At 43.6% G+C, this 14507-nt stretch overlaps 1 protein-coding gene across 1 annotated transcript in view; it reads left to right on the forward strand.

Annotated features, from left to right (window-relative positions):
* Positions 1-366: 366 nt before the first annotated feature.
* si:dkey-40c11.2 (drebrin) overlaps positions 367-14507 on the forward strand; it is a 32330-nt gene continuing 18189 nt past the window's right edge. Inside the window, exon 1 of the mRNA XM_058636630.1 lies at positions 367-744. Coding sequence (XP_058492613.1) covers positions 653-744 — 92 coding nt within the window. The 5' untranslated portion in view covers positions 367-652. The remainder of the gene's footprint in view (positions 745-14507) is intronic.

Genomic DNA, 14507 nt, shown 5'->3' on the forward strand with positions numbered 1-14507 from the left:
TTACACACATATATATACATATATATACATACATATATATATATATATATTTATTATTATTATAAATATGCAAAATAGTGGTGACGAGGTGAACTCCCTGTGCTGTGTGGCGGTGGTCGACGTGTGAGGTGAGGCACTGGACTGATGATGGTCTGTCTGGTTGCGTCTCAGTGGAGACGATGGTTACCCTGTAAACACAGAACAATGAGGATGCGCGAGACTGCTGCTTTACGAGCTGCGCGTGTGGCTGCGAGTGACCCAACAGCAGCAGCAGCAGCAGCAGCGAGTGAAGTCATTACGCTTTCCACTCTCTCAACAGGAGGTGGGGCTTTTTATTGAAAACTTATTCTCCTACTCCTGCTGCACAAAGAGCAGTGGCGCAGACGCAGTCTCCCTCCGCGCTGTGAGTGACGACGCTGCTGCGCCTGCACACACACACACACACGCAACTTGGCTCCAACTTGGACCTAAAAAAAACCCACGGTGCATGAACTTGTGCACATTTGCTGGACTTTTTCTTTTTCTTGTTTATTATTTCCGGCCCAACTTTGCCGCTGTGGCCGTTTTCCAGCACTCAGTCCGCACCCGAAAACCGTCGGGGACCTGTGAAGAGCTGAGAAGCTGCGGGAGTGGTCTGGAAACTTAAGTCATCATGGGCACGCGAAAGGTCAACCTTGATACCTACAGCCTGTCGCTGCTCACGGCCAAAGAGGACATCATCAACCCCCGATCCTCCACCAACTGGTAACACACACACACACACGCACACACACACACAGCGCTCCTGCGCAACAACTGCGTGTCCCTGTCATAGTGGAACCAGATGTTTCTGCATCACAACAAAACAGCATTTAATGACAACTCAAAACAATATTATTATTATTGTTAGAATTATTATTACGCGTGGTTTTGTAGAATCAGTAACTTTCTTGAAACGTCCATTTTGTTTCACTGGATGAGTGTGAGTCTGTTGACGCACATCCACATTTGAGCTGTTGCGTAAGAAGAAGCTTGATTTCAGTTAATAACAGTCACATTTGAGGAGGTGGTACTTTCCTCGCACATGCATGATAACATAGTTGAGTGGCACAGTCACGGTCACAGGAATGCATTGACTCAGTGTCCGCTCCAGTTGGAGAGCTGATGTGAATAAGCACCACTGGTGTGGCTGCAGACTTTAGAGACACCTGGCCGGCGGCCCGCACTCCTCGCCCGGGACCTGAGCTCCGTGACTTTGCTATTCTCCCCTCGGGAGCTGCGAGGCTTCGCTCTTTGTGCCTGTGAGGATCATGTTTCTGATAATGTGCTGATCTCTGACAGGGGTTCGGCTTTCAAGGAGACGCTCCTGTAATTTGACAGATGGCTTAGCCGGGGCATGCACGAGTACCATTAACCAACAATAGCCCACCGATCAGTTAACTGTACGTTTAAAACTGTAGTAGTATGTCACTTTTAGCTTTTACAATATTAACAAACATCTCTCACATTCACACTACAGCACCCTTGCTTTTGCAGCAACAAGACACGGGTTCACAACAGTCCAAAAACATCCAGATTTAGGGATTAAACATATTGGACACTCTAAATTGACCATAGGTGAGAATGTGAGAGTGATGGACTGGTGACCTGTCCAGCGTGTACTCCGGCCCTCATGTGGAGGATAAAGCGGTAGAAGATGAGCGAGTGAGTTCAGCTCCCCACAACTCTCTCACAGTGGTTTTCTAGATCTTGTGTTGTCCAGCGTTATAGTGAATATCGACTCTGACTAAGAAGACAATGAAGTGCCCACGAAAAGTTTAAAAAAAACCTCTGTTGTGCAGCCTTTCTACGGGATCAACACTGCTTGGCCCCTCCCACCTCTGTGCTGCTGCTGTACACGCACAAACACTCCCTCAGTCCCGTCTGATAGCATTGCTTGACAGAGCCCATTTTCAGATGAGGGACACTATTGTAGAGTTGCGGCTAATGATTATTTTCATCATCGATTAATCGGTCGATTATTTTCTCGATTAATCGATTAATCGTTTAGCCCGTAAATTATCAGATGATCGGTGTTCGTCAAACCAGGAAAGGATGATGTTCTCAAACGTCTTGTTTTGTCCACAAACCAAAATGATTCACTTTTAATGATTTCCTTGTTATCCAGAGCAAAGAAATAAAGAAAATACTCACATTTAAGACGCTCGGAAATCTTGTGATCTTGTTTAATCTTGTTTTAATCATGAAAAAAAGCTTTGAAACGATGAATCGATTATCAAAATAGTTGTCGATTAATTTAGTAATCGATTAATCGTTTCAGCTCGACACTATTGTACCCAATCCTAAACAAACTCAATCAGCCTGTCTCGTCCTCTTCCTGCTTTTCTTACGCAGTGTGTATTAATGTGTGTTATGATAATTGTCAGACACCGACATGTTGCCACTGGTTCAGAATTAGCCCAAATATGCCCACACTTGCTCTGATGAAGATACACTTCACAGGTCACGTGTGTTCAAGTACTGACTCCTTCCTTCTCTTTTTCATCGTCCTCCGACCCACAAATTGTCTCTCTACCACAGGGGTTTTTTTTGAATTTTTTTTTATTTCTGCCCACTTTCCTCCCACTTTCTTCCTGGCTTTTCATGACGCCGTGCAGACTTGAGGAAATGAGTTTCAGAACACCATGTGTTATCCTTGACAAGCTGAAATATGACATCTTCACAGACGCGGTGGAAAGAAGTTCCCCCATCCAGGCGGAACACAAGTCAAGTTTCCATTCTTTTTTTACATCTGGAAAAAGATCTGTCAAAGTTTCCATGTTCGGTATCACTGTGGAGCTTTTGTCGCGTCGCAACACCTCCGTACTGAGACGTAACCGATCCAGCAGTTCCTCGTGCAAGAACATTTCCCTGACTTTCAATCAGGGTTTCAGTGAACAACAGATCTGGGACTGTGCCGCTGCCAACCCACTGCCTGTGGAACAGCCACAGTCTCTCTCCCAGCATTCATTGAGCCCACTTTAGAAGGCTAAATAACTCTGTTGGGGCTGAATAGAGGGGTGGGGGGGGGAGACACACAATGATGTGACGATTCCCTCTGTCCGTGTGCATGTGATTGAGCATTCATGCAAGTTTGCATGTGAAGATATTTCTTTTCTGGGTGCACGTACACTTCCTGCAGAGGCCGTTAAAGTGCGTCGGTGACGTGAAGAAGTCTGTACATGGAGGGGTGTGGAGCTTGTGTTGTGCCGGATGATCCCGCCCCCATTGTGTGGCCTTGAGGTCCCTGTGTGTGTATTATCTAATGACCTTGTGTCCTGAATGGGAAACAGAGCCTTTGTGGGTGAGACTTAAAAAGAAAAGAGGAGTCATTTCAATGCATCCTTCTCTCAGACCTCGCTGCACACAACATCCAGCCTTGGCGGTCTCTCCACGGAGGACTACAAAGTGTCTCGCTCGGCGTTGTGCGCTGGAAAACCAGCACTGTTGTCTGTTTTGTGCGCTTTTTGGAAACAGAAAGAAAATGCATGTTTTGCAAGGACACTGTCTGACCCTCTGAGCAGGAAATACCTCTAATTCCTAGTGGCAGGAAATCATGATTTACGTCCAGTTTTACACCAAAATCTCACACACACACACACACACGGACACAGACACACGCGCCTTAGGTAACAAAGTACAAACGGAAATTTGCAAAGGCCCCAGTACACATGAGCCTTTGCTTTGCATTTTGTATGAAAGAAAGGGAACACGTTTTGGTGGCAGTGTAAACTTAAACGTGTGCCACACGTTTGACAATTCAGTAAAATAATCAAATCAGACAGGAAGCTGTACCGCTGAGCTGAGGAAGAGTTTGACCTCTTTTCATTAGAATTGGGTGTGGGTCTGTATCCAGACACCTTCTTCATAAGGGTTTCTGTTGTAGGGAATATCAGTCGGGCAGTGACGCATTAAGTAAACATAGGATTTTATTGTTGCAGCGGAGTGATTCAGTTAAGATTAAGTACGTCTTCATCCATTCACACTAGAAAGTCCAGTTCCAGACGTTTGGCAAGACTCTTTGTTTACATTGACGAGTGAAACACTAACTGTAGCTACTGCAGCCGTATTTCCAGAAGGAAAACACACTACTTATTACTATATATATAAATTAAACATGCAGTAATATGTGACAAACATACACATTTACCTCTGGAAACATTAAAGATGTTCTTTTGAAGTCACTCAAAACACTTCTTCAGTGTTGTAATGAAACGTGTCATTTAACCCGAGGATAATTAGCTTTATTTTAAGCTCAGTTATGAGCTTGAACAAAGTCAAGTCACGTGACTTGTCACTCTCCTGATAAATGGAGGAGGAGGAGGCTTCATTTCAGCATCCGCCCGAGCCGTTTGTGTTTCTGCTCTTTTCCAAAACGTCCACAGACTCATGCATGATTAACAAAGCCCTGTGAGCTCCCCGAGTCTAAAGTTGCACGCCAGATGAAATGCACCTGTGGGTGTGGGGGAGAGGATGGGAGAGAAGGAGTGTGCTGTAGGTTGCTCACTCGTTCTTGACTGATATTATTATGTTCAAGAGCATTAAATCAGTGATCTTGTGAGGGATGCTAAACGACCATTATCATGGCACTGTAATGAAGAAGTTCTCCACTGCCCAAACTTCTGCTTTTTTCTTCACTTCCTTAATTTTCCCACAAAGAGCCTCCTGTTGAAAAGAATTCATGCTTTGTGTCGGCACACAAGCTGTTAAGATTTAGTCAGTAGTATTTTACAACATTGTTTTAATGATTCTTTCTAGAAACTTACTGATGATCATCTGTAGAGCTGAAACCATTAATCGATGAATCGATTACTAAATTAAACGATAACTATTTTGATAGTCGATTAATCGGTTTGAAGCTTTTTTCATGATTAAAACAAGATTTCCAATTGTTTAAGCTTCTTAAATGTGAACATTTTCTTCATTTCTTTGCTCTGGATAACAAAGAAATCATTAAAAGTGAATCACATTGGTCTGTGGACAAAACAAGACAGTCGAGGGCATCATCATTTCCAGGTTTGACCAACACGATCAACATTTTTTAAGGTTTTCTGATATTTTATGGACCAAACGATTAGTGGAGAAAATAATCGACAGATTAATCGATTTTGAAAATAAGCGTTAGTTGCAGCTCTAATCATGTGTCTTTCACAGGCCACAGAAGGAACGCGCCAATGTTACGCTGCGTCACCACTATAACGTGCTAGACTTCTCGTCAGGGTGTCACGGAGCGTCCCAGTTGCCAAATCTCGTCTTCAGTTATGTTACACGACACGTGCTCGACGCTGGAAATGTGTCGGGTGACTCGGTTCACAGCCACATTTCTTTAGAATCGCTTTTTCTGTGCCATTCACACACTGCTTTCTTGTTATAGCTGAAGTAGACTTGAGGTGTTGCCGTGCTGGAGAAAGCATAACAGCTACAGCTACCTGTAAACCTGAGTAAACCTGAAAACACCAAGACGTGGATTCTCGCGCTAAGAAGACGAACGTTCAGCAGTTTGGGATTAATGCTTACTTATTGTCATTGGGTAGCAGAGGAGTGGGGGGTGGTGTATGCTCACATCACACCAGCACCGTTATGGTGCGCAGAATCCTTTAGAAAGGTGACAGAACTTCTGCAGCATTTTAAATGATTGCACAACGTAATGACAATATCACTCTCTCTTATCAAAACTAGGGGCTTGAAATGTGTGCACACCAACATACAATAACACATACAATTCAGGGATGTGCAATACCATCTACGCGGTATTGGAACCCCCCTGGTGGGGTTCAAGTCCCCACCAGGGGGCCAAGGTACCCAACCCCCATTGCTCCCCGAGCGCTACTCAGTGTGGCAGCCCACTGCTCTTAATTCTAGGATGGGTCTAATGCAGAGAAACAATTTCCCTAAGGGGATTAATAAAGTATAAAAAAAATAAATAAAAAAATAAAAATCTATTTGTACCGGTAGATATTGGCGTTCAAATGTTTTAGCAGATATCGGCAAACACACCAAGATCCACCGATATGACTAATGACTACAACAGTAGGCTAAATGAGTTTCTACCTCCTTGACTTGACAACTATTATGTGTTATGTTGATGTTATCTGCGGCAACATGAGTATGAAAAATATTACGCCAAAAGTGGGATATCGTTCATCCCTGCGTCCTCTGGAAGGCTGCCCCTCCACTTGGCGTGTTACTCGTGTGAGCATGACTGTGGGTGGCGTGTTGGAAGATGACAACAATAATGGCTGTTATAAGAGTCTCTGTTTAGTGCACTCAGAGAATGATTCGCGCAGTAATCGCTAAACAACTGTTTACCACTGCCTTAAACATTGTTTGGAGTCATCTGGGGCTTTAGGACAAACCTGCAAAATAACAGTCTCAGATACGATGAGAGAAGGCTGCAGAAGCTTACACTTAGTGTGTGTGTGTGTGTGTGTTCCTGAGCAGGCAAACTGCAGGGTGCAAGACTACAATATGACACCACGTTGATGTGTGTGACTTGTAATTGCCCTATGGAAGATGCAATTAATGTTTCATGACTTGCGGGCCCCGCAGTGCTGTTATTGTTCTCAGTGTCAGTTTTCCATTGGAAAAACTTAATAAACCTAAACTTTATGAACCTCAAGGAGCTGCTCAGCTATTTTCACCAGGATTTATAGCATCTGGTTTACTGTAAATTAAAGAGTGAACGCTTTATATGAAGGTTGTTGCAAACAATAAGCCTCAAAGTCTTGTGTCAGACCCCGCTATCAAGCCCTCATTTGTTCATTCAAGCAGTTGACCTTGATCTAGATGCCCTTTACACATTGTTTCCACGAGAATCTGTGCTTTTTATGCCGTGCTTTTATCTCCAGCATCGGACTAGACAAATATGTTATTGTTGCTCGTTGCAGCTCAAGAGAAAGGCTGAGAAACTGTGCTGAAAACTGTATTGTGCAGAAATCGGATTTTTTTTTTCAGGCTGATATGAAAAATGGAGGCGGGGTTGAGGTTAATTGCTTGTTTAATCTAACTAATGGGCCTTGAGTGGAGCACAGCGGCGTTTCCATGGGTGTGTCAGATAGCTGTCTGAAAACATCTGTTTTTCAGTAATTGCTAAATTATTGGCAAGAGGATGAATATGCTGCAACGTGATGTCACAGAGATAGTTTTGGGGATGTTTATGTGTCTGAGCTGCAGGGTTTTTGCTTTTTTTTCTTCTTCCAAACATGAATTCTGTTGTGAGACAAAGCTTTTTGGTACTCGAGTGCACTGAAACTCATATTCTAGACCAGCAGATGTGAGAGTGGCCTACTTGTCTTCAAATTGTTGCCATGCTTGAGAGTCTTGAAGCAGATGGTGCGACGGTGTTCTCTGGTGTTGATTACGCAACTTGTCCAGTGTGAGTATCTTCTACAGAATCTCCTCACCAGTCATTCCCTTTGAAAAATTGAATGAAACAACCAAATATGTGCCATGTTTCCACCAAGTGGAACGGTTTGGTTTGGTACAATACAGTACGTATTTTTTTGTGTTAACATTAGGAATAGTACCGAAGTAACCCGCCCCCAACCATTCATTTTTTTGTGCCCTTCCCTTGGGGTACCAGGGTAAAATCGTATTGTTAGACCGGCTCCACCCACGACAGTCAGCTGATTCACTCCCCGAGGCAAACATTTCAAACAGCCACAAACGGAGCGGGTAAAAAAAAAGAGCTGCTGGATGTCCTCCTTTGTTGTCTGTTGTAGAACCAAGTAAGGGCTGGACCGTACCATGATGGAATCACAGCATTAGAGCCATCTAATGGTTAGACTGTATATTTGAATAGACAAATGACTCACCCCTGTCTTTCCTACGTGTGTCAGGCAGCTACGGCGGCCTTTGCATAGAGAGGATCTCCGTCTTTGTTTGCATAGGAAGCTTCTGCTTAAAAACTATCTGTTTTGTGCAGTTTTATGGGTAGTTTGTTCAATATCTGCCAATAAACTCTCCCAAAATGTTCCATTTGACAACACTTGTTGTTTTAAAGTCTCTCACGTCTCTCTTGCACCTTTATTTCATGGCTGTTGAACATATCGGTGAAGGAACTGAAGGAATAATGCAAAAGTATAAATTTTCCTGTTAATTAAACTTGTGACATTATCAGACATAAGATGTGACACCTTCATATAGACACATGTACACATCAAATCCCCATTTTCCCATCCTCACAGCTGAAGTTGCTAAAGTTGCTTGAGCAATTGCTGCCACTTCACCATGGCTACAGAAGAGCACCGCATGTATTATGGCTACTTAAATCCGTGTTAACGATCACCGTCTTGCACTCGAGTCACTAAAGTTAAGGGCTAAGACCTCCGCTTTTCTTCCCCTTGTCCTGTTTGCTCGCTGGCAGGTGGTGGGATTGCGTTTTTGGTTGGTGGAGAGAGTCGAGGGGCCCTCCGTCGTCCTGGCGACCATGGGAAAGCTAGGTTGTTTGTTGAGAGCGACTGAATGGGACATGGGGGGGGGGAGACGAGTGTAGAAGGAGGACTGACGAGGCTGGGAAAGAGTCGCAGATGAATGGGCAAAGAGGAAGAAATGTAGAGGAATGACGAGATGAGCAAAGACGACGACGTGAGGAGGGAGAGAGGCGAAAATGTGGCAAGTGCGGATGTGTTTGGCGGGGCGGGGCCGCTGGAAAGCAGAATTAGCAAATGATTGAAGTTTGGCGAAGGTGGCAGGATGGAGAAGAGGCAACGATTATGGAGTAGCCGGGGAGGAATGATAGACAGATCAAAGCTTTAACAGAGGCCGCAGTCAAGGGAAGATGGGCCAAGGGAAGTACAAGTGGATATGTGATACTTGAAAGATTGCTTTGTTTAAGTGAGGGAAACGGGTTGGAGATAAGGTGCCATCATGTTTTTAATGATCCTGTACTAAAGGAGGCCAATTCTTAGTGTGTGTGTGTGCGTGCAACGCAGTGTGGGACATGGTGAACAGGAAATGCCAGAGTAATCCCAGAGGACAACAAGTTTAGAGGGTTTATCATTGCTCATTCCTTTCTCCTCTCCTCCACTTTTTTCGTGCATGTCAAGTTATAAGAAAGAAAATAGATTCTCTTCCCTATAGTTATCTGGAAAAAACACACCTCTCTGTTAGAGTCATAACAATTTACCCCATAGTGACCCACAACAAGGAAAACGTGACCCCAATAACCACATACTCTTCTTCGCCCCCTCGAAACCTATAGGCACTCTGACTGTTTCCCATTGTGAGTCATTGTTAAATTTGACCCTCTTAACCCGTCTATTTGGTATCTACATCCCCTGGTGCTTTTCATCCTTTGGCACAGTGTGAACCCTAAATCTTAAAGTGGCTTTACTCCAGCCTCTCTCCATGTGCCCCATCACTGCACGCACACACCCTCATTCTGTTCTGCTTTCATCCCCATTTTGTTGTCCCAAGCCGTTAAAGATCCCACATATCATTTTTGATTCATTATTGTCTTGATCTATACAAATCTTATTCCACAGACTGAAGAGAACATCTTTGTTTCTCACACATCTGCACAAATATCACTTCGAGGGAATCAATTTATTATAATTTCAGGTTTTTTATGTATTTTAAAAGTCTGGTTTCAGTCTTACAAGTCCTGGTTCAGTCAGCTTCATTTTGCACGTAGACATTCCAGTTTAAATATGTTGAAAACATGTTTAGCAATTCAAATCTCAAAGGAAAGGCACACGGGTAAATACAATTAAATAAACAGTGTGTGATCTTCTCGATGAATTTCACAGTGAACCGGTCTTGTTCCTTGAAGTGTAAATATACCTGCATCCTCTCATTTCACAGCTTGTACGCCGTGTCGCACACACACACACACACACACACACACACACAAACTTGTTTTTTATACCTTAGTGAGGACACATCATTGACATAATGCATTTCCCAATGCCTTTACCCTAACCTTAACCATCACTAACCGTAACCAAATTCTAACCTTAACCCTAAAACCAAGTTTTAATCCTGAAAAAGCTCATTAAAATGGCAAAATGTCCCCACAAAGATAGGTTTTTTTCAGTTTGTTTGGGACCTCACAACGATATAAACACACCAGGGGAGGTCTAGACTGCTTCCTGCTACTGAAATATGTCACAGAGCTTTGAGAGGAAGGATACTGTCTCTGCAAATCTCTTAAAAACAAGTAAAACTGCCGCGTGTCCTTTAAAGAAACAACACAGATGATATGGAAATGAACGTCTTTAGGCTTGTGTTACGCAGACGGAGATGTGGCAGCAGAGTCGGCGCACGTGCGGCTCTTTTTACACAGTGTCTAATGTTATCCGCGGGGATGAAGTCATCGCCCGTAACAAGAGGCCGACTGTTGTCGGCGCGATCCGCTCACTCCTACATCCACGGCCTGACAGTTCATCACCTGACAGCACGTGTCAGCCCCCCCCCCCTCCCCCTCCGGTGTAAAGGGCGTGATGATGTGCTTCGTCCGTCTTTGTTGTTTCAGGACATGGGCTCTCTTCTTCTGTGTCTTTTGTCCGTCCCCCGCTCTCTTTTTTCCCCCTGCCTCAGCACGGAGGAGGCTGTTTTCTGTCACTGGTCCATTGGCAGTGATTTAATTACTTGTTTGTTTAGTTTGTCACATTCTGAACTCCTCTGGCTCGGCGTTTTGCAGAGTAAAGGGCATTTTTCCTCCCTCGTCTCCTCCTTTCAACATTCCATCCATCTCTCACCTCACCCCCCCCCCCACTGACTGATATATTATGGACTTTGTTTGTGTTTGTTTTGTTTTTTTAAACCTGTTTTCCTGAAATCTGATTAAGCTACATGTTATGTTCTGTCTTATAATTTCGTTCTCCATCGCCTCTGTCATTTCCTCTGCTATTTACCATTCTCTCCAACCCAAATAGCTCCAGTGACCTGTAATAGTCTCCAGGGGAGTCAGATGTGTCCTCCACCCAGTAACATATTATACAGATCAGTCAGTGTTACTCAGAGAGTGGCTTTGCACAAATAATCTACTGGTCAATGCCGTTATATTCAAATAGACCTGAGTTTAAACACATTTTTATTGTCATTATGACAACAAACAAAAGGACAAGGCACCTAGAATATGAAGCTAAAGTAAAAGAGACTTTCGACTAACAAGAGGTCACATTTCCAACCAGCATGTCTCAACATTTCCACAGCCGGACTGTCAAGGTTTTGAAAAGTATCTGAAGCATTCAAAGCAAACAGTGTGTTTCTGATTTACTTTGTTGGCTGTGGAAATGAGTCCTGCTCGTTTTTTTAACCATGAATTGATTATTTGTTTGGTCCTTAAAGTGTCAGAAAATGATGACAAATGTTGACCGGCGTTTCACAAACCTTGAAATAATGATGTTCATGAATGTCTTAAATAATAATGCAGTTGAAAGGATTTCTTTGTTATATTGAGCAAAGGAACCAGAACATATTCACATCTAGGTAGTGCAGTAGTAGTGTGTTGCATCATGACATTACTAACATTCGTCATGCAGTAATAATGCTGCTGTTATGAAATGAAAAGTGTAGGCTTTAAGGCGTGTAAATCATGTTTGTGTGTGTGTGTGTGTGTGTGTGCACTTGTATATATCTCTGCGAGGACCAAAAAACTGAAAAACCACAGGAAGCGAGGATAGTTTAGCTGGTCTTCAGGTTCTGGACTGAAAAGGACTGTTCCTGGGTTAAGACCTGGGATTAGGGTTTGGGTTAGAATTAGGCTGATGGTAAATTTGGGTTCCACTGTATTGTTAGGTGTTTATTATTGATGGACAAGATTAGATTAAAGATTAAAGGGACTTGGATAAGCACGAAGGTCAAGTTTAATGAAAAGTAGGTAGTTTAAGGTTAGGGTAAGCGATTAATTGTTTATGTTTAAGGTTATGGTGACAGCTAGTCAATGGAAGTCAAGGAAGTGTCTGTCACTGTAAATGCAGGTGATTGGTACATGGCACAGTTTGGTTATTGGATCATGGTTATCACACGTTATCACTCTGTTTAGCACTGTTGTCTTTTCGGATGCTTTTTTCAAAGTGGTTTGAGTTGATATGGGATTATTAATAAGCAAAAAAAAAAAATTAGACAATGGTTAACACAACAGTCTGTATCGTTCGGTTAAACGTTTTGTCACTAAACGAGGAGCCGGAAAAACAAAAAGCCTGATTTTGTGTCTCGGGTTTTAATAATTTGTGGGATTTGCGGTTGTTTGAACATGCCTGTGGTTTACTCTGCCACATTTCTGAGTCATGATCTTTGCAGCGATTACACATCATCATTACAGAAAACCGCCATGTAGGTCTTTACAAGCCCAACGATACACCATGATCTTCTTTTTTCCTTCAATACTTCATCGGCCTCTTTTTTTCCCCCAACAGTTCCTCTCTCTTACTCACAGTTCTCTACCATTAAACCCCTCGATTCCTCCACACAAACAGAGGAATGTGTGTAACGCTGGGGTCATTACGTGGACACTATATGAGCAACATACCGGACGGGGGGCTGGGGGGCAGGGGGGGGGTGACTTTTTCAGTGGCTGAGTCTGGTTGGACTTATTTTGCCCATGTTTGGCAAAAGGAAATGAGCTCTGTGTGCTGCAGGGACGTCTCTGAGCTCCCCACGCCAACGCAGACACAGAGGTAGACTCAGAGACAGACTAAAAATAGCAAAAAACTGGGAACTCAGGTCAGCTTTGAGCCAAGAGTAAGACATTTTAGGGGGGGTTTTACCGATAATATTACCTGAACAGAAAAATACTTTTCTGCAGAGGACGCTTCGTGAAAATGCAAAACCCGAAGAGCATGAAATAAACATGTAATGTAAAAATCAGCAGTGTATAGAGTATGTGTGTGTGTGTGTGTGTGTGTGTGCGCAACAGAGCATAAGAATGATCAGATGGAGTGAATCCAGGTGAGATTCACTCCATTCTCACATTTTCTGTCTTCCTGCACAGTTGTATCATTTCACAACAGCACAAATAACCACAAATCTTTCACGTCTCCCCCCCGCTGACAAAGCTGGAATGAACAAATGACCTACGAGTCCGCAAGATATTTCCTTCAGAGAGGCACAGGACGGGAAGCTGAGAACCAAGGGGAAAAGATTCTGTCTGGGTTTGCAAAATAGACATGGTGTGGAGGGGGGGGGGGGGTGTTGTTTTGTGCTGACATTGTTTTCAGATTTAGAGAAGTTTTGGTTTAAAATGTTTTTATTGGCCGTGCACAAGTAGGGCTGGGTGATATGGAAAGTTTCTTTATCACGGTATACTGTTCTTATATATCACGATATAAATCACATTCATATTTCGGTCAAACTTAAAGTAGCACATGTATGTGCCGCCACCCCCCCGTCACATGACGTGACCACATGATTGGTCCAAAGCACCGTTTCTCTCGTTGTCATTGGCTTTGGTTTGGGTTGTCGGTGAAAACATGGAGTTCTATCGAGTGCGTCTCGTTTTTCTATCGAGGACAAGTACCATGAAATATACAGAGTGTCAAAATAATCATAAACATCCATTGGGAGGTTGATGTCCAGCAGGGAATGAGTTCATGTTTAACAAAAACTTTCATCAAAAATGGGTTAAAGAGGGAGCTGTAGGGCTTCGAGAGGCAGGAAGAATTGTGTGCAGTGCACCACCCGGCCGGGATTTATTAGAATGGGTGGCTTAAATGGGACAGAGCGCGTGTCTTACGTTTTTATAAATGCTATATTCTTATTAGAGGTTTCAGTGCTGTGTGCATGTCGTGTGGTTCAGAGTTAAATCTGGTGTGTGTGTCGAATCCCTGGACGAGTAAAAACAAGGCCGCCTCCTCCAACACAGCTCACCATCTGCTTCTGTTATGTTCCTCTTGGAAGGCTCCAGTGTAGCACGTTTGGAGGTATGACAGCGACTCTGGTTGTTCAAAACAAACCAATCCTTATTGTAACTGGCCCAGGCCGCATAGTGTTCATGTGTTCATGTGTGTGTGTGTGTGTTTATGACCCGTACAGAGGAACTTCATCTCTGTATACTCTGAGCGGAGCGACTGTTTATTTGTTTCGAAGCTTCGTCGAGTGTCTCGCCGCGTCGGGGATGTTTTCAGATTCTGACATCATTGTTTCTTCACGCTCCTCATTCCCCTTAATGATGGTCCCATTCCTCTTCTCTTCTCTTCTCTTCTCTTCTCTTCTCTTCTCTTCTCTTCTCTTCTCTTCTCTTCTCTTCTCTTCTCTTCTCTTCTCTCCTCTCCTCTCCTCTCCTCTCCTCTCCTCTCCTCTCCTCTCCTCTCCTCTCCTCCCTCTCTCAGAGCTGAGGTCATAGCTGGCTGATTCTGAAGGTGGGCTGGAGCACAGACATTGGGGAGTCTGTTTTTCTCATCAGTCGGTGAAGCTTGAGCTAGAGAAACCTACATGTGTGAAAGCATGGATCTGTGTGTGTGTGTGTGTGTTTAGGGGAATTCTTACTACTCTTAGAAGTGCTGATGCAACAGCATTATGCAGCTGTAACAAAGATGATCAAAAAG

This window comes from Solea solea, chromosome 8, assembly GCF_958295425.1.
Source record: "Solea solea chromosome 8, fSolSol10.1, whole genome shotgun sequence".
NCBI classification, from domain to species: domain Eukaryota; kingdom Metazoa; phylum Chordata; class Actinopteri; order Pleuronectiformes; family Soleidae; genus Solea; species Solea solea.